The sequence below is a fragment of the Miniopterus schreibersii genome, assembly GCF_964146895.1.
Source record: "Miniopterus schreibersii genome assembly, chromosome: 4".
NCBI lineage: Eukaryota > Metazoa > Chordata > Mammalia > Chiroptera > Miniopteridae > Miniopterus > Miniopterus schreibersii.
In genome coordinates, this window is record NC_138105.1 from 72,071,090 (window position 1) to 72,090,545 (window position 19,456).

General features: G+C 49.1%; 2 protein-coding genes across 4 annotated transcripts in view; one reads left to right on the forward strand and one right to left on the reverse strand.

The window, feature by feature from the left end:
- Positions 1 to 19,456, forward strand: part of LOC308556324 (olfactory receptor 1f45-like) — a gene marked incomplete at both ends in the record, with an annotated part of 504,663 nt that overhangs the window by 27,921 nt on the left and 457,286 nt on the right.
- On the reverse strand, positions 1,900 to 19,047 carry SLC1A6 (solute carrier family 1 member 6). Of its 3 annotated transcripts, none has more exons than XM_081136789.1 (10): positions 18,660 to 19,047; positions 13,867 to 14,103; positions 13,021 to 13,158; positions 11,290 to 11,494; positions 10,459 to 10,501; positions 9,625 to 9,968; positions 6,639 to 6,872; positions 5,050 to 5,244; positions 2,874 to 3,008; positions 1,900 to 2,199 (listed from the first exon to the last, which is right to left on the reverse strand). In XM_081136789.1, exons 2-10 carry the CDS (start codon positions 14,069 to 14,071, stop codon positions 2,004 to 2,006), a joined length of 1,695 nt encoding a protein of 564 aa, XP_080992915.1. In that variant the 5' UTR covers positions 14,072 to 14,103; positions 18,660 to 19,047; the 3' UTR covers positions 1,900 to 2,003. The 3 variants fall into 3 exon arrangements, with proteins under 3 accessions (XP_080992915.1, XP_080992917.1, XP_080992916.1); XM_081136791.1 differs by having other exon boundaries at positions 9,946 to 9,968; positions 18,660 to 18,959; XM_081136790.1 differs by having other exon boundaries at positions 5,050 to 5,293; positions 18,660 to 18,959.

A 19,456-nucleotide genomic window follows, 5' to 3' on the forward strand; every position in this document is an offset into this window, starting at 1 on the left:
CATAACCAGAGTCTAGCAGCCATTACTGACAGAGGCCTTGGTGCCCTCTGCATTTCAGGGAGAAGCCACAGACTGAGCTGCCAGCCTTCTGCACTGTGTTCCTGCCATCTTGGTCAACACTTATAAGGGAGTTTCTGGTATCATCTTCTCACCAGTGGACGGAGACCTGCCCCATCTTGCACCTGCACAGTTATATCCTCATTTGCATTTATACTGACCAATCAGAGCAGCTCCATGATGATCAATCAGAACGTGATGCTGACCAATCAGGATAGTGCTATTTGGACCAATCAGACTGTGCACATTTGGATCCCTCATTCACATAAAAATCGACCAATCAGAAACCAGGGCAGGGACTTTCTATGTAAAAGGCAGAGACTCCCTTTATCTCAGGAGACACACTTTCGATTTCTACCAGAGGCTGCATTTCCCCAGTTTGCAAACTGTTCATCTGACTAAAGTGTCTCCTTTTCCCACACCTCCCATTGGGGACTTTTGTTAACAATAAGCAGAGGAGGCTCTTGCCTTTGCATGAATTATTTCTAGTCTCTGACCATAAATGTCTCCATGGTAACCACAAATAGATTAAAGAATTCTGGAGCTCTCTTCCAAGTCTCTCAATTGTTTATGACCAATGGTTCTCTTAGGATCCTAAAGATTTGAGTGGGGAGCATCCCAACATACCTGTGCTTGAATTTCCCTAGTCTTTGGGAGGGGTAGGTGCTCAAGTGAAGGTTAATTTAACTTAGAAAAAAAAAATCATGTTTCCCAGACAAAGGGGTCATGGAGTTGAGTTACCTGCTAGCTAGAAACGTCATTCTCTGTTTACTTCATTTGCGTTTTCCCCAGGCCTTTATTAAGGTCCCATTTAATGTTCCACCTGGCTCACTAGACTGCAGGAAAATAATGCTAAGAGGCCAATGTCTACCCTCGTGTAGTAAGGAGACACAGAACCCGAGGCTGGCATGCTGGTGGGGTGTCTGGGCCAACTGGCCTCAGGAATCAAGAGTCTGGGCTACAAGTTCCAGCTGCTCATCCCCATTAGCAGCTGATTCCTCTATTCCCAACTGTGGAGCGTACGAAGTAAAAGGTTAAGTCAGAGGGCTAGGGGTGCTCAAAGCCTGCACATCCCAAAGAAAGGACTCGACCTTCTTCATTTGTTCCTGACCTTTGGGCCCTTGGGATATCTTGCTTGATAAAAGCATCTTTGTGTACTTGGGGTCTTGAGCCATGCGGGGTCGTCTATGCCGACAGTAATTTACTGTGAATTCCTGTTTTTGTTCACCAGGCCCCGGGGAATGCTGTGTTGGTTTGGCCGCTGGGAATGAGTAATTAGGGTGAACAGGCACCCCACGCCTACACAACAAACTCCCAAGAAAACCCGGACACCAGGGGTCAGGTGAGATCCCTAGCTGGCAGGATTTTATGTGTTGTCACATGTCATTAGTGGGAGAGAAAGTACCAGCCATGCAATTCCACTAAGAAGGGACAACTGGAAGCTCACACCTGATGTCCCCTGGAGCCTGCCCTATGTGCTTCTTGCCTTTGCTGATTTTAATCGGTGTCCTTTCCCTGGAATAAACCATAAATGTGAGCATCACAGCTTTTCTGAGTTTTGTAAGTCCTTTTAACCAATCATGGAACCTGAAGGTGGGCTTCAGGACCTCCCAACACAGAGGCCATAGGTGTTGTTTTAGTATGAGAAATAGTGGTTTTCCTTTACCTCCTTCAATTATGCTGCTCCTTAAGAAAATACGGAACATGAGATGACCCTCACTTTGTTGAACTTGACGCTTCCCATACCCACAACCCCAGGGAAAACATTTCCACCCCGCCTTATCCACCACCCTCCCTCAAGTTCTCAGTATAGGCTCAGAGAGAAATGAAGACAGTGGACATCCTTTCATCCCTGCTCCTTTATCTCAGTTTCCCCCAAACACATCGGACAGAATATGAGTTCAGTACACAGTCATTCGGGCAGTGGGTCTTTCCCAAGACACCCCTCACATGGCACTCTCATTGCCACCCCGCCCCCTGGATGCCCCCTTCTCTTGTGGCATGAGTGACTTGTAGGGCTTCCCCAGGCTGGGGAGGGTGAGCTCGGCTTCCTGCAGCTCCAGCTCCCGCTGAGACAAATGCTCAATGACAGCTGCTCCAATGGAGTCCCCCAGCACGTTGGTCATTGTGCGAAGTCGATCACTGCAGAAGGGAGAGGACAGAAAACTAACCGTTAACCTCTACTAAGCAAGACTTGAAGAGCACCACAGGGGAGAAGATGCAGCAGAGGGGGTTCCCTGTGCCTGAGAACTGAGGGTTCACATTCCAGTCCAATCCCTGACCAAGCAGGTCCCCTCCCCTCGCTGTCCTCAGTTTCCCCTCCTAACAGATATAGAACAGACCAGCTCTGATATGCTCACATTTGATCTTAGCAACACAAATTTTTTAAGGATGTACACATCCATTATAGAGAATTAGGATTGTGAGATGAACAACATACAGAATGAGGAAGTCTAGGCTTATTTTATGTAAATCTTCTGTTTTTAAAGTTGATATTTTTAAAAAATATATTTGCAATCTGGCTCTGTCCCATGGATCACCTTTTGTGACTTCTACATAAAAGAGGTAAAAAGGGGCCTTTCTGGTTGATGGGTAAATCTTCTACCACTTGTCTCTTTTCTGCCCTACTTCCTGAGGTTAATTCTATGGAATTTGGGATCCACAGGCCATGGTTTGGTGTATTCTCCAAGGCCCCCTTTCACTCTAAAATTCTAAAACTCTGTGTCCTTGCTGGAATGAGGGCCCATAGGTTGGGGGGTCTTGAGGGAAAGCAGGGGCTTGAGGAGAGATAGCAGCAGGGTCTGAAGGACACTCACAGGAACCAGTCCACAGCTATGATTAGTGTGATGTCTTCAGTGGGCAGGCCGACCGATGTGAGCACAATGACCATGGTGACCAGACCTGCCTGGGGAATGCCAGCAGCCCCAACGCTGGCTGCTGTCGCTGTGATACTGCAAGGGGAGAAAGAACACAGGGAGGCAGGAGAAGGAAAGGGAGAGATGAGAAAGAGAGTGAGAAAGGGTACACAGAAGGGAAGGAGCAAGTTCCCCAGGGCATCTTAAATTAAAATCCCCCAAATAAAAGGCAAATCCAATGTGACTTTCATTGAGAGCCAGTACAGAGATGTCTTCTCATCCTTTGCCAGGATCCGGTTGGAAGTCCATCTATGGTGGACTTTTGAACATTTAGACAACTCACATTGTAGATGCAAGAGTAGGTATTTAACTAAACTGGCCTGTGGGCTGGAAGAGGGCAGAAGAATCACCCCAGGCAGCAGCTGTGACCCAGGAGACTGAGTTCCTTGTAGGCACATATACTGGAAATAGGAAGGTTGGCACAGCCAGGTCCAGCTGCCAGGAATGGAACTCCAGAAGACCAAGTTTAGAACCAAAAGAATAAATTGTCTACGATGCTGAGCAAATAAAAAAATGATGTATGGTTTTGAAAAACTAAAAGGCAAAACCCATGGAAAATAAAAGAGATAGTGGTCCAGTCTCAGGAGCAGGTCCGACTGGACCAAGAGAAAGCTAGATTTTAGCTCCTGCATCAACTCTGATTGGCTGCTACGGTGCGCTAAGAATTCTAAAGCCACTGAGCTTGCCAGGAGGCATTAGTGCCCTGAGGTTAACACCCCTCTTCCTGGTGGCCTCTGAAGACCCTTCCCAAATTTTAGAATTATGAACATGGAGCCACTTAGGACACTTAGCCAAGATGATGCCTCTATCAGAACAGTGACTGAGCACTTGGGTTGGTGGACAGAGAATGGACTATGAACCATTCATTAGCCATATGACATTTTACATAAACTCAGAGCCTCTGTTTCCTCATCTGTAGAATGGGAGACATATACCTACCTTATGGGTTATTGTGAGTAGTAAAAGAGCACAGTGCTTTATGATGGGGCTTCAAGAAGGGCCATTATTACCATTATTCTAAGTAAGAGAGACTATCTCCCCTAAACACCAGCCCTGGCATGTGGGTACCCTTAGGAGGCACATAACACACTTCAAGGGGATGAGCTAATTCCAGCTGTATCCAAGAAGCCAACTCAAACTTCTCTGGGTTAAACTCAGATCAGGTCCAAAGAAGGAATTCCCAACCAGCCAAGAAACTGGCCCTTGGGCTCTGTTAGCACAGGAGTCACACTGAGTGTCTTCATCTTCCAAAAAAAAATCCCTGAATAAGAGGAGAGCCTTGCAGGGTTGTGTCCAGTACATTCCAGCCAGCTTTTGCTGGAAGTCCATGCAGAGTCCTTACTCCCAGAGCCCAAACTATGATGAAAATCCTGCCCAGGACCCTGAGTCATCTATGCCATCTGGTTTCAGAAGACCCAGTGCAGAATCATGAATGTGTCACTCACAGCCATATTCCCAGCTCCTGGAACCCAGGCAGTACTACTACAATAAATATTTGCTGGCTGACTGAACAAGAGGCTATTCCCTAATATTGAATGCTTATGAGACCTGTTCCAGGGGCCACAGGAAATAGACAACCCCTGCCCCCTGGGCTTCAGGTACTTCCTGCGCACATAAAGGCAGCACAGGGCTGCTGAGTGTGGGACAGAAGAAGTCAGGGTCTGTTGACTCAGACCCTTCCCTTGGGCAAGAGACTCTTAAACAACTGCCCACGTTATTTTCATAATGACTAAGTTAGAACCCCTAGGTGATGGGGCCCAGGAATCCGCATTTATAACAAGAACCTCAGGTTATTAGGATGCACCAGCCATACTTTGGAAAATACTAGACAAAGGAATCTCTCACAATAGCATGTGAGAGGAGATCTGACTGGAACACCCTGCCAGCTCCTGACAGCCTCAGGTTGCAAAGTCTTACCTTGAACCTCATCTGGAATGGGTGACTGGCCTCTGCCCACATCTGCCCTCTAACATCCAAGGCCTCCCTTGACCTTGAGCTGAGGCTGCCTCCTCCATTAAGCCAAGCTAATGACTTCTTAGGTCTCACCTGCTGGCAGGTCCCACCAAGACCATCTCACCTGATAGTTGTGATCTGGCCCAGGTTGAGCTCGTAGTTGTTGACTTGGGCAATGAAGATGGCTGCCAGGGCCTCGTAGAGGGCAGTGCCATCCATGTTGACAGTGGCCCCCACAGGCAGCACGAACCTGGTGATGCGGCGGTCCACACCCAGGCCCTCCTCCAGGCAGCGGAAGGTAATGGGCAGTGTCGCAGAGCTGGGGGAGAGAGCCCCAGGGGCTGAGAGCAGGGGACGGTGGTGCGGGGCTGGAGCAGCAATAGGCCAAAGGAAGGTTCCCCTTGAGAACATTGGAAGGCCAGGTGGAAGCCAGAGACAGGGGCGGGTGGCAGGTATCTAACATTTCAGAGGCTGATAGCTGCATGGGGAAGAGGGACTCCTCAAGACACAGGGAGCACACAGCAATGGTGTCCTCCAGGCTGAAAGTCCCTTGTCCCACTTAAAGCCAATAGCTTAAGGCTAATTACTATACTAGTTCATGCCGCTAGTTCAGTCTATCCACCCCCAGAAAGGGAAGACTAAAGATCTTCTGACTTCCTTCCTCTCGGGCTGAGAGGGGTATTTCAGAGGAGCACTATGCCCACTCCCCATGTTTGGTCAGGGAGTGACCTTGGCTACACTAATCCTCTCAGCCTCTCTCCCTTCCACTCCCTAGAGAAGAATAGTGACTTAACTGATGGGTGAGTTTTGTCAAAAAAGTGGGCATCTCGCCCGGCGGGGCGTGGCTCAGCAGTTGAGCATCAACCTAGGATCCAGGAGATCAGGGTTTGATTCCCGGTCAGGGCACATGCCCAGGCTGTGAGCTCGATCCCCAGTAGGGGGCGTGCGGGAAGCAGCCGATCAATGACTCTCTCATCGTTGATGTTTCAACTCTCTCTTTCTCCCTTCCTCTCTCTGAAATCAATAAAGATATATATATATTTTAAAAAGTGAGCATCTCATTTGGGGTCAGCCTGCCCACAAAACATGTGCTCTGTCTGGTCAGCTTTATGTTATGTGGTCAGAAACCTGAACACAGAGAGGGCCTTTGGGTGTCCAACCCTGTGGTGACCAGGTGAGTTTAATTCTGGGATACAATGGCATCAATCCTACTTGGCCACAGATCAGAAGGCACAGTATTCAATCAGTGTTATGGGCAATAAAAAACCACGGTATTTTTCTTCCATCTGGCTGGTGTTTGTGATATTCTCAAATTGTTTTAAATTAGGATGGGGGGAAGGGGAGCTCTTTATTAACTGCCTGAAAACCCCCCAAAGGAGAAGGCCAAGAGAGCTTCCGGACACCATCTCAAAGACAATGAGACCCTCTGAGCCAGAAAATGACTGAGAACATGGGGCATGTAGGAACCCTCATCCTAACCTCAAAAATGGCAGCTGGTTCTCCCCCACATGAAACAGACACAGGAAAGGAGAAACGGGGGTCAGGAGAGTCAGCCCAGGGCAAAGGTCAGTGCCCAGGTAGGCCACCTTCAGTAACCCCTGACATTACTGAACAACCCAGAAGAGGTTCTGTAGCAGGAGGAGGGCAGTATCCTACAAGAGCCCGTGAAAGACAACCTAGGAAGGGTGCCACTGGTGGGAGACACGGTCATACCTGGAAGACGTGCCCATGGCAGTGATAAGGGCCTGCAGCATGCCCCCGATGAAGGGGAAGGGATTCCGGTGGGTGATGAGGAAGTAGATGAGAGGCAGGACACCACCAGCATGGAGAAACAAGCCCACAATTACAGTCAGGGTGTACATGCCCAGCTGACCCCCCAGAACGGCCATGTCTTCCATCTCTAGGATCTTCCCAGCAATCAGGAACAGGATGCCCACAGGTGCGTACCTGGGCCAAATCAGACACCTGTCAGGGCTCCCTCATGACTTCCTCTAAAGCCCAGAGCTGGCACCCCCAAGGCTTTGCCCATGTGAGACCCTAGGGCCAGGCAATGCCCATCATTCAGCACTCAACTCCACCCCGCCTTCCCCACACGTTAATAAAGGGGGCTAGGACCCACAAACACATCCCACCTCCTCCTCCTGCTCTCCCACAGGTCAACCCCAGACAGCAGAAAAGTTCCTACACCTCCAGAGCATGCAATCTTATAAGGTCTCTCCTTCATGCACACCCCCACTCAAGCCCTCCCCCCGCCCCCCCGCCCCAAATTACTGTCTTCAGGATTCTTTCCCTGGACATTGCCCAGATAATCACTAGCTCTGGCCCTCTAACTTCCTTTATTCACTGCCACCAACTGTTCTACATCTGTCACTTTCATGCCTCTGTTCTCTTTCCTATAAGCTCATATTCTCACTCATTCACCAGCCCTGAGCTATTTCACCTGGATTTCCCACAACAAACAACCTATCTTATCAAATCATCTATTTATTCATTCACTCCACAAATATCTATTGAGCACCTACTATATCGCAGTCACATATCCCTGCCCTCATGGTGCTTGCATTCAAATGAGGAAATTATGTGGCACACATAGAAACATGTAATTAAAAGCTTCAGGTGGTGATAACTGCAAAAGATAGTCATTGATTGAGGCTGCTTAAATGTGAGTGGTCAGAAAGGGCTTCTCTGAAGAGGTGACATTTAAGCTGAGGCCTGAATGATGAGAAGGAACCATGTATCTCTGAGGGGTAGGCATTGCGGGCACAGTGCAAAGACACTGAAATGATCATGAGCTGGGAGTAATGGAGGAGCAGAAAGACCAGTGTGGCTGGAACACTGAGTGACAAGGAGAGTAGAGGAGACAGAAGTGAGCTCTTCAATGGCTCACCTGTTCTCCCCACAAACTAGCCCATTGCTTAGTCTTGTGAGTTTCTGCCAGTGATGTCATCATTCACCCATCTATGCTTGGTCATTGTCATGATGGATGTATTGGAGGAGGTGATGACCTCTGAGGAAGTTGGTTCAATAACTTGGGTCAGAAATGATGAAACTCAAGCTAAGTCTGTGGGATTGAGGATTCAGGGTCTTCTCCAGACAAACTCAAGCTGGGCTCAGGGTTAGCCCTGGTCAGTGGTTGTTGATTTATCTCCAAGTTTACACCTACCTCTATGATTACCCTGTAACCCCCTTTCCCAACTCTCTCACCTCCATCCTTCCAGCTCATCCTCTGCAAAATTCCTCAGCTCTGAATCAATTGCATGTCACTTCTCTCCTCTTATACTCGGCCACCTGGCACATACGGATATTTCCAACCTTGCCAATGACACCACTATAAACTCATGGTCCTCAATTCAGTTGAGCCTTCCATAGCCTTGTCAATCTTCTTGCTTATCCTTGATAAGCTCCCCCTCCCTTTCCCCTCAGCTGCTTTTCCAAGTTCATATATTGGCCTCTAGCCCCCTACACAACTTTCAAGTTATTTGGGATAATATACAAAATCTTTCTCAATTTGGAACCAGAGTCTTGTTAACATCTTCCACCACCATTCCCAAGTTTCCATGCGCTCCTGCCTTCCTGAACTCCTCGCTGTGCTCTAAACAACTCAGGTTCTTTCAGCTTTGCATGGGCTCTTCCCTCTGCTTGAAGTGCCTCTCCCCTCTTTCTGTCCTGTTGGTGTCCTACTCACCTCTCAAGGCCCAGCTAAGAGGTGACCTTATTCATTACTCCATCCTCACCTTCCCAGGCGGAGTTCAGTGCATATCCCTCCACTAGCTCCCTTCTCCATGTTCACACTTTTTAATGTACCTTTACTATAGATCCTTCCACCTTGTATTATATTGATCTAGTATGTGTTTGTCTCTCCCAAGACTTTGTAAGCTCCTTGAGGGCAGGAACTAATGCATCTTTGTATTCCAGAATTCAAAACAAAGACAACCTGGGAAAATGTCTGTTAAATAAGTGAAGAAATTGGTGAAGGCGTGAAGGAGCTTGAAGAATAAATGAGTGCATGCATCAATTAAGGAACAATTAGTGAGTGGATAAATGAGTAAAAAAATGAATAAACGAGACATGAACGAGGGTGAATGAACAAATGAGTGTGTTAAGCAAATGAATGAATGAATGCAGGAAATACCTGAGAGAGTGAATAATTGCAGAAATGAGCAAGTGGGTCAAAGGATGAGTCCAAATGAATAAATGATTGAATAAGTAAATAAATTAATTAATCTATGGTTTAACTCATGAATGAATTCATGAATGAATTATGTGTGGACAAATATATGAATGAGTGAATTAACTAATGCATAGAAGAATGAATAAGTGAATGAAACAATGCATGAAAGGATGAGTATAAATGAATTACTGAGTGAATGGATGATTTGGCCAATCCATAGAATACTGAATGAGTGCAGACAAACAAGGGAGTGAATGAACTGTGCATGGAAAAATGAGTATAATTACTAAACGAGTGAATGAATAGATGAACAAGGAAGTGAATGAGTGAATAAATGAATGATCAAGTGAGTAAATAAGTGAGTGAATGAGTAAATGAATGACTGAATGAATCAATGCATATATAAATGACTTTGGTCAAATGGTCCCCATGACTCCATCAGCAGCTGCCCCATAGCCTGACTTCCCAGCCCTGGCTCCATCCTTCCCTGTACCATCACCACTCACCCTATCACAGTCCAGCACTCACCAGATAATGATGCCCACCAGCCTCATAATAGCCTCATTGAGGCTGTCGAAGAAGTCCCGCAGGACTCGGCCCTTGTGTTTCATGCCGCCAATGACCAACCCAAAGGCCACAGAGAAGACCACAAGGCCCAGGGCATTGATGCCATTGGCTGAGCCAGGCACAGGCACAATCTCCTCGAAGGTCAGCACCTCCTGCAGGGTGCCCAAGGCTCGTGTGACATTTTCCAGGAGGCTGGTTCCATTCTCCATTGAAGATGGAGGAGGCATGGAGGCGCTCTGCTCAGATCCATTCTCTGTCCTCACAACGGTCCTGGTTACCAACCTCGTGCTGTACTGTGTCTTGAACTGAAATATGGAGAGATTGGAGCCAAACTCAATTCAGTGGATGCATCAGAATCACCTGGAAAAATGTCTTTCAAACACCGATTCCTGGTTCCCATACCTTGGAGAGTCTTATTCAGCAGATCTGATGAGTGAATGAATAATTTGACCAATGCATAGAAGGAGTGACTGAGGAGACGAATGAATGAGTGAATGACCAGATCATGGAAGAATGGGTATAGAGTCTGCATTTTTCTCAAGCTCCCTGGGAAATGCTCAGATCTGGGGGCCTGTCTCCTCAACTATCTAGTCAGAAGCCTTGGTTCTTCTTCTAGTACCATCCCCAGGAAGCCCTTGGCCTATGTCCATCTCTCTAACTCTTCCTTGAACATCATGCCAATGGCCATTGCTTTCTCAGGCACATCTTCCCACCCCTCACCCCTGGCCCATTCACTCAGCAGCAAGCTCCCACCACCCTCCAAGCCTCCTTGATCAAACTGTACTTCCCCCTGACCTGTTTGAAGCAGGCCTCCACAAGGTTGGGTGGAAACATATTTCTGCAGGAAAACATCAGATAAAGGGAAGAGATTAGATGTTGGAAAGGTGTCTAGGATAATAGTAATAATAATAGCAAGGGCAACAGTAATAATGGCAGCCAACATTTGAACACTTACTCTAGTCCAGGGTAAGTAAGCTAAGTACCTTACCTATATGTTCTGATTTAAACACTATAATAACCCTAAAAGTAAGGGCTCTTGATATCCCCATTTTATACACACACACACATAAAGAACAAAATATTTATGTAAGTTACCCAAAGCCACATAGCTATTAAGGGGTGCAGATGGACCTCAAATCCATCTCAGGTCTGTCTGAGCCCTATAGTAGGAACTTTTGCCACCACAGGGACTTCAATTCATATACATGCACCAGTGACACCTCAAAAAAATAATAAACCAGACAGCTCCTGCATTCCTCCAACTCCCCCCAACTCAGCGGTGTGGGTAGAACTACGGCTAGCCTTATTTGGGCTGGCAAAATCTTGCTGTTCTAAGAGAATCCTTCACCCTCCAACAGATCTTGGGAATACCAAACACCATCTGTCCTGAGCCTATCCCAGGATACAGCTTCCCTAGGCTAAGGGTCAAAATATCCTGTCCCTAGGAGTCAGCTGCTCTTAGAGGATTTGTGCAAGGCTCCAAGTCAGAAGATGAGCATCAATAAAACTAGGCTCAACTTGGGTGTTGCATTTCAGACGGGGTCAGCTTGTCCCCCTTGTCTCTCCTTGAGTATAAGTTGTTGCACATAGGGCCAGAATTCCCATCAAAATTAGAAAGGACGTCACCTGACCAGGTCCATGAAGGCATCAGCCGTGGGGATGGTCTCAATCCGACCCTCACGATGCAGCCCCTCCTTGGAGCCCTTTCCAGGATGGATGATGGTGACCATGAGGATACCGATGAAGACCGCAATGACTGTAGTCACCATGTAGTACACAGCTGCCCGCATCCCCATGCGCCCTGTCGCCTTGTTATCCAGGGATGCCATACCTGGAAGACAAGTGGTACAGACCCAAGCATCTCCATCCACACCTCACCACCCACCCTCCCATCCATCCAGTCCTCTTTCCCCACACCACCAGCTCAACAACCATTCCACCAAGCATCCCTTCCTCCTATACCCACCCAGCACCACACCACCATCCATGTCCCATAACATCATTCTTCAACCGCCATTCTGTTTTCCATATACATCTTCCTCCCCATCCTTTATCCCAGCCACCACTTCACCATGCTTTCCTCTGCTCCAAGCTAACCTTTTCAACCCCATCCTGTCCTCCACTTACCCCTGTTGTGCATTATAACCTCACTTTTGTTCCACTCTTCACCCCACTATCCACCCATAGCAACACCTCTCTGCAACCCAGCTCACTGTACACTATCCATAGCAGATGCTTTTGTTGCCCTATCTAGACACCCTTTACCAGGCTGATACACCTATCCTTCAGCTGCCGAGTGTGTTGGCTGCTAACAGTTCATGCTGCCCCCTTACTCTGAGAATTGCACTCAGAGGAAAACAGGAGCTTCCTGGCCCAGAAAAGCCCCATGGCAGACCTATAGTCAGTGACAGGTACAAGGATTCAAAAATCCAGTTCCTTTTACTCCAATGGGATCAGAGTTGGGAGGAACAATTCTGTGGTGTGGCTCATGTTCCAGAGCTCCCTGTGGGATCAAGCCAAGAGGCCAGTCTTCTTCTGAACCTACATCTCTGCTTAGTTTCTTTCCCACCCCAAGCTCTCCCCTCACTTCCTTGTGGGTTTCTTTGAGAGCTGTCCTGAATAAATTGCTTGTGTAAATATCCCCATCTCAGGCCCTGCTTCCAGGAAACCCAACCCAAGAAGGCATTTCCTTTCATGCCTTTACCTTCATGCCTATCCCAAAATCTGGAGATTGTCAATCAACCACCCAGGCACCAAATCTGGCCCACTGCCTGTTTTTGTAAGTCAAGTTTTACATATTAATCTGCATCTGCTTTAGTGCTACAATGGCAAAACTGAGTAGTCATAAAGGAGACCATACAGTCTCTAAAGTAGAAATATTTACCATCTGGCCCTTTACAGAAAAAGTGTGCTGACCCCTGCATAATCCGTCCGTATTTCCATCCCACCCTCACCCACCATCCTGTCACCTCTATCTCAAACACCTGGATTCACATCACACTCCCTGACCATCCACACCATAACCCAGCTACCTTGCCTGGCTGCCCCACCACAGCCTTCCTTTCACCTCTGCCTGATGCCCTAACCTTAACCCTAAGTTCCTGGCAGGCTGGCATCTTATCCCCAGTGAAAAGTATAGAAAAGTTACTGAGATAAGTGGTGTAGGCCATACGGGGTCTGGAACCTGGGTTTGATCTGGATCTGGGCTTTGGCCAAGGACTCTGGGCTAGGTGCACACTCCATGTTTGAGGTCCTGAAGTGGGGAAGTGGTCCCATGCTTGGACCACTTTAGCTCCAGGTTTGAGGTTGGGCTGTAGGGTGGATCTTGAAGGCCAACACTGGCCTGGGCTCTCTCACCTGTGACCAGGCTGGAGACGATGAGCGGCAGAACCAGCATTTGCAACATCCTCATGAGAAGCTCTCCAGGGAAAGAAAAGTACTTGATCTGGCGGTAGGTGAGCTGGTATGGGCGTAGGGCAAAGGCCAGGCTGACCCCTAGGGCCAAAAAGGTCCATGGAGTGGCGTTTGGGTCACTCAGCCCCAAGCAGGAGCCATCCATCCCAAGAAGGGTGTGTGTGGATGGAGATGAGAGAAAAAGAGAAGCATTCTGTTTGTGTGTGTGCACCTTGTAGAAATGTATGGATTTATGTGTTACCATGTTGATACTATGTAAATTTGTGTGTAAAGGTCTGCGCATATGCACACATGTGACAGCGTACATTCATTTGTGCATGTGTCTGTGCTTGTATATGTGGACCCATGCATATGTTTTTCCCATGTGTGTATAGAGGTGTGACTTATATGTATATAGTTTCCAAACATTTAAGCTCATAAGTGTGCCAATGTGTGTGCAGAGGAATGCATGTGCTTGTAAGTTCCAGTATGTATACAACTGTGTGAATTTACGTCTTTGCAACTGTAAGTTCTGTGCATGCATAAAAATAATGTGTTCGTGCTTGTGTGTTCATAAGCAGAAAAGGTATTTGTACAGTGTGAGCATGTGTGTATGTACACATACATATACATATGACATTGCGTGCACACACAGCTGTTTTTGCACGTGTGCACTGTGTGAGTGTTCTACATGGGGGGGGGGGGGTGCTGGTAGGACAAGCCATGGATGTGCGCTGGTGAGAATGAGTGGGTGGAATGAAGAGACATGCGCGCCAGTACTTCCCCGAAGTCCCGCCCCCCGCCGCTCACCTATGACCACGGCGCTGACGGTGAGCAGGATGAAGGCGTTGCGGCGCAGGAAGCGCAGCACGTGCTCGCGGGTGAGCGTCTGCAGGCGCAGGCGCGTGCGCAGCGCCCTCTGCTGCGCGCCCTCCAGCAGCCGCTGCAGCCAGCCCACCCGCACCAGGCGCGGGCCGCTCTCCCGCAGAAACAGGCTGTTGCCGTGGCTGCTCATCGTCTATCTGCGGGGGACCGAGGGCCCTGGGCCTGGGGAGGAAGAGGACAGAGGACAGATGTGGGCAGAGGGGAAAGGGCTGCAGGGTGGAGGACGCTGGTGAGAATCCGGACGCAGGGGAGGGGCGAAGGCAGTCGCTGGCGTGTGCGGGGACTGCGACGCCGGAGGACACTGCCTGGGGTTCCAGGGTCACGTCCTGGCAGAAAAGGGTCAAGGTCTCATAATTGCGTCCCTGCTTGGCTGGGGAGCGGCAGGGAAGGAGACAATGTAACAGGCTCTTTGCCATTGCCCGACTCCAGCCCTCTCCTTATTCCAGAAGATCATCACAAGCAACTGGCCGCTGCCCCACCTCACAAACCAGCCTAACAAGGCTTTGCTAAGCGCCAACTGTATGCAGAGCCCTAGACATGGTACCTAACGGGTAGCCTCCCCAAATTAATATGGTTCGGTGCCTGGAGATGCTCACAAATGGGCTTTCAACAGCAAAGTCAATGACAGCAAGAGCCTGGCAAGCAGTGAGTGCCCAATAAATGCAGCAGCTCTGCCTAAGTGCCTGGGTGAGCAACAGGAAGAGGGGGGAGTCCTTGGGAAGGAAATGGTGCTAATCCTAGACCCCAGTGGCTCACTGGGACCCCTCTTTGAAGGGAAATGTGATGTTCAGAGTCTCTCTGGGGTACCACATACTGTTTCCCCAACTTCAGACTTTTGTGTCTCCTCTTTAAATTTGGCCATATCCATATATTCTTATTTACATTAGCAAGAAATGTATCTCAACTGGAAACTTTAGATACATTCGGTCTTTACTGTAGGTCTTTACTTGAAAAGCTAATTATGTTTTAATACACATTAAATAAAATGCCTATAAAAATAAACACCTGCCTCTCCAGTTACCAACTACACACCTTACATGTATGGGGCAGCTTAGAAATTGTGACTTTCACGGGCCTGAGGAACTTTTACCTCTGTGGACTCCTTCCTCCATTAAGAAAATATTAAAATTATATTTTATGACCGCATTGGTATAACGGTGAATATCTAACCTTGGAACTAGGTAGAGGTGACGGTTGTACAACATTGTACTAAATGCCACTCACTGCCACTTTGAAAAGGTTGGTTTTCTGTTATGTGAATTTCACCTCATATTTTATATTAAAACATTTTCTTTGACTTGAAGTTTAATTCTTTCTTCTGATTTGATTTGATTTTTAATATATCTTTATTGATTTCAGAGAAAGGAAGGGAAAGGGAGAGAGAAACATCAATGAAGAGAGAGTCATTGATCAACTGCCGCCTACATGTCCCCTATTGGGGATCGAGCCTGCAACCTGGGCATGTGCCCTGACCAGGAATCAAACCTCGATCTCCTGGATCATATAGGTCGATGCTCAACCACTAAGCCACACTGGCTGGACTCTTTCTTCTGACTTTAAAAGAAGTGAAAACATTTCTGTGGGTTCCTAAAAGAATCATGGATCCTGGGCATGGGCCTCCGATTCCTGAAAGATAAGCAGCCTTGCCTATCCCGATCTCACAGCAAAAAAAAAGTGGCAGTTCCCCTATTCCAGGGGTACTGGGAATTCTGCTGTTCCTCTAGATTCACTCACTGACCACTAGAGGTGGCATTGCCGAGGCTTCCTTGCCCACTGGCTCCTCTCTGGGTCAGGCCAGTGGAAGGCAACAGGAGAGTGGAAAATGGGAGGAGATGGAACACTGATTCTCCCAGCTCCCCTGTCACCCCTCTATTTGGCAGGAGCTGTGTTCCCCTGCCTAAGGCCACAGATCCCATCAGACAATCCTTTGTGCCTGTTGGCCATTTGGATGTCTCCCTTGGAAAAATATCTAAACAGTTCCTCTGCCCATTTTTTAATCAGATTTGGGTTTTGGTGGTGGTGGTTTTTTTGTTATTGAGTTGTATGAGTTCTTTATATATTTTGAATATGAACCCCTTTTCCAATATATGATTTGCAAAAATTTTCTCCCATTCTGTAAGTTGCCTTTTTGTCTTGTTAATTCTCTCTTTTGCTGTGCAGAAGCTTTTAAGTTTGATGTAGTCCCACTTGTTGATTTTTGGTTTTGTTGCCTGTGCTTTTAGTGTCATATCCAAAAATCATTGCCCAATATCTTCTTTCTAATGTTTCCTCCTAAGAATTTTATGGTATCAGGCCTTATGTTTAAGTCTTTGATCCATTTTGAGTTTGTTTTTGTGAGTGGTGTGAGATAGGGGTCCAGTTTCATTATTCTGCATGTGTGTATCCTGTTTTCCCAACACCATTTGTTGAAGAGACTGTCCATTCCTCATTGGGTGTTCTTGGATCTCTTGATGTCATATGGGTTCTAACTCTCACTATAATGGCAATTTATTACAACATATAAATATATCAAAACAATATGCTGCGTATACCTTAAATTTTCTCAATGTTATGTGTGAAATATATTTCAATTTTAAAAAATGACCATCCTCTGTTACAGCCTCCACTCTCCTTGTGTCCCTCTCCTGCTCCCTCTGTGAATCCCCACTCATGCTGATCCCTGAGTGCTACACCAGCCATGCTGGTTTCCTTTAACCCTGCTCATACCTTTGTAAATAGTCTTTATCTTAAACTCTTTTCAGTCCCCCCTTTTGAGTGTGCTGTCTCCTAATTGATATACCAGATTCACTTCACTGTTAGTAAAACTCTCCAAGCCAAAGCAAGGCAGTAAATTTTGCATCCTGTACAGAACTCTGTGCATATTTGGTTTGCCTGGGATTGCTGCACTGGTAAGAACTTGGCCTGGCCCAGCTAGTCTCGAGGGATCACAGCTTTGGATACCTCTCCTCACCCACCCCTACTGCCTGAATTCATCCAGGTCAAAACTGGGAGTCTGTAGGAAGTCTCAGTTCCACCAGCAAGTAGGTCCCTGGACTTTTTGTTATTTTCCTGCCACTGGCTGAGCAGCTACTTTTCTGAGGTCACTGTTTTCCTTGCCCTCCTTTGCTCCCCCCATATCTGAGGGATGGGCCATCTACCTCAATTCTCCAGGTCTAACTAAGCTCTAGGTCCCCAATGCCAAACCCCAGTTGGGATCCTGCTCCAAATGGATCCATCAATGCTGCTTCTCACATTGCTGTGAAAAATCCCAGACATGGGACTACACACAAACAGGAAACTCATATTTCCTCCCTCTCCTCCAGGATGTACGTTTCCAGTCACTGAGTGGTAGCTCAAAGCTGCCCATGGGTCCCTTGAAGACACCTATCAATTTTTCTGTCCTGTATGCATCACTTGTCAGACAATACTTGACTTCAAATGGTTCTCCCAGGATCTTGGCTTTCACTTGGGCCTTTCTCAGCCTCTCTTTGACCCCGGGGGCATCTCCCCTCACTCTGAGTTCTCTCTTCACTAGCCTCTCCTGGTCCTAGGCATTCTCTTGACCCTGTTTCTTAGGCTTTCTGCTTGGTAAGTGGCCCTTCCAGTGCCCCCAAGTCTCTTCAGAGATTCAGGGATCCGTCTCCCAACTGGTTGCCCCAACCTTCAGACTCCGCTGAGATGTGCTGGCAGCCCTCGGAGCCAAGGGGAAAAAGGAAGCCTGCCACATTCTAAAGCGGAAACAAATTATGGTGGACAAAGCAAGGCTGCTTCCCAATACATTTTATCTCAACACTCCGCTAGCCTAGCTGGAAGGGCGAGGGGAAAGAGGAAGGAAATCACACACATCACACCACACACACACTTGACACACAACCTCACACACCTCTTATGCGCAGTTGCCACATACACGGCCACACACACAGACACACAGACACACAATCACACACAGGGAACCGTTTGGACATACAGCCCAGACACACCTTCAGAAATGCACTGTGCTCGTGCAGCGCCAGTCATACAGTAGGTATTGTATAACCCTAACCGTAATAAACACACAACATACACTTGCCACATTCATGCACACCTTCCAACACACAACCCCGCACACACCTTCGTGGCCCTACACGGCTCCCCTGTATAAGTGAAACTTCAGACATGTAGTGAGAGTCAAACAATTCCTACACACACACACACACACACACAACTTGGGGCACAAGACGGAGAAACTTCGAACATTCAAATTCATTCCCACATTTATTTAGCCCCACACACCTCTGTCTTTGGGAAGGCAAGCCCCGTCATAAACTGTCCCAAACACACACACACACATCACCGCCACCTCCCACACATCTTTGGACCAGCCTCCCTGCCGCGGTGACCAAAGTCTCGGTCACAGCCAGGTCTGTCGGAGTTGGAGGAACCAGCCCTCTGACGGACAGGGGACGGAACCCTGGCAAGGGCCACGGCATCAGACACAGAGATGGAGCCTGCCAGGAGCGGAGGCCGCGGATACCGGACCGGGATGGGCATGAGGGAGACTGGCAGGGGGACCCTGGGAGAGGAAACGAGCGGTAGGCGAGCGGCTGCAGGACTCTAAGGGGCAGGGAGGAGCTGAAACCCAGAGCGGCCAGAGATGGCGCCCCACCCGCCTGACCCCAGGGTGGCCAAACCCGCCCGGGATCCGCCTGCCCTGAACCTCAGGGCCCCTGCGCTCGCGGGGCGCCGTGCCCCCCACTCACCAGCGTCCGGAGCGGTGGGGGCGGCTGCCTGCGCCTCGGCCTGAACGCTGAGTCCGATGCAGGAGCCGGAGCCCCGCACAGCGCCCGGCTCGGGCAGCGGGGACCCGCCGGGGACGGCGCAGTGCTGGCGTGGAGACCGCACGGCGGAGGCGAGGGCGCGGAGCAGGGACGCGCAGTGCAGCGGGTGGGATCCGCGCCGGCCCTGCGCTCACGTGGGTGCGGGGGCGCCAGGAGGCTGGGGGAGGGGGAGGGATCCCCTCTGGGATGCCCCCCTCCTCCCCTGCGCCCACGCTCGGCAGCAGCGCTGGAGAAGGGGCGCCGCGTGTGTGGAAGGAGGGGGATCCTAGGGCGCGCGGGTGGGTGGCCTCTCGCCGTCCGGCCCCCGCCCTCAGCGCAGAGCCGCGCCCCCGAGCCCGCGCCTCCCGCCGCCTCCCGGGCCCTCCCGAGGACTGGGCCTCCCTGGAGAGCGCGGGCTTGCTCCTGGCACCACTGGCGCGGGCCGCCCCGCATCTTGGGCCGAGGCCTGGGGAGAGCGCGGGTGCGAGGGTCCCAGTGACCACAACTGCCCCGTGGGCTCCTGGGCGCCGCTTCTCCCTTCGGGCGCTGTGCGCCTTGGCGGTTGCGGGCCAGCCGCTCTCCTCTCTGAGCCTGGCTTCCTTACCTAAACAACGGACAGGCTCTGCTGACCCCACAGAAAATTAAAGCTCGTACCTGTTACTATAGTAATTAATATTCTTTGCTTTCTTTAGCAGTAAATTCATCGAGCACGTTGGTCCTGCTGTTCCTCTCAAATGGCA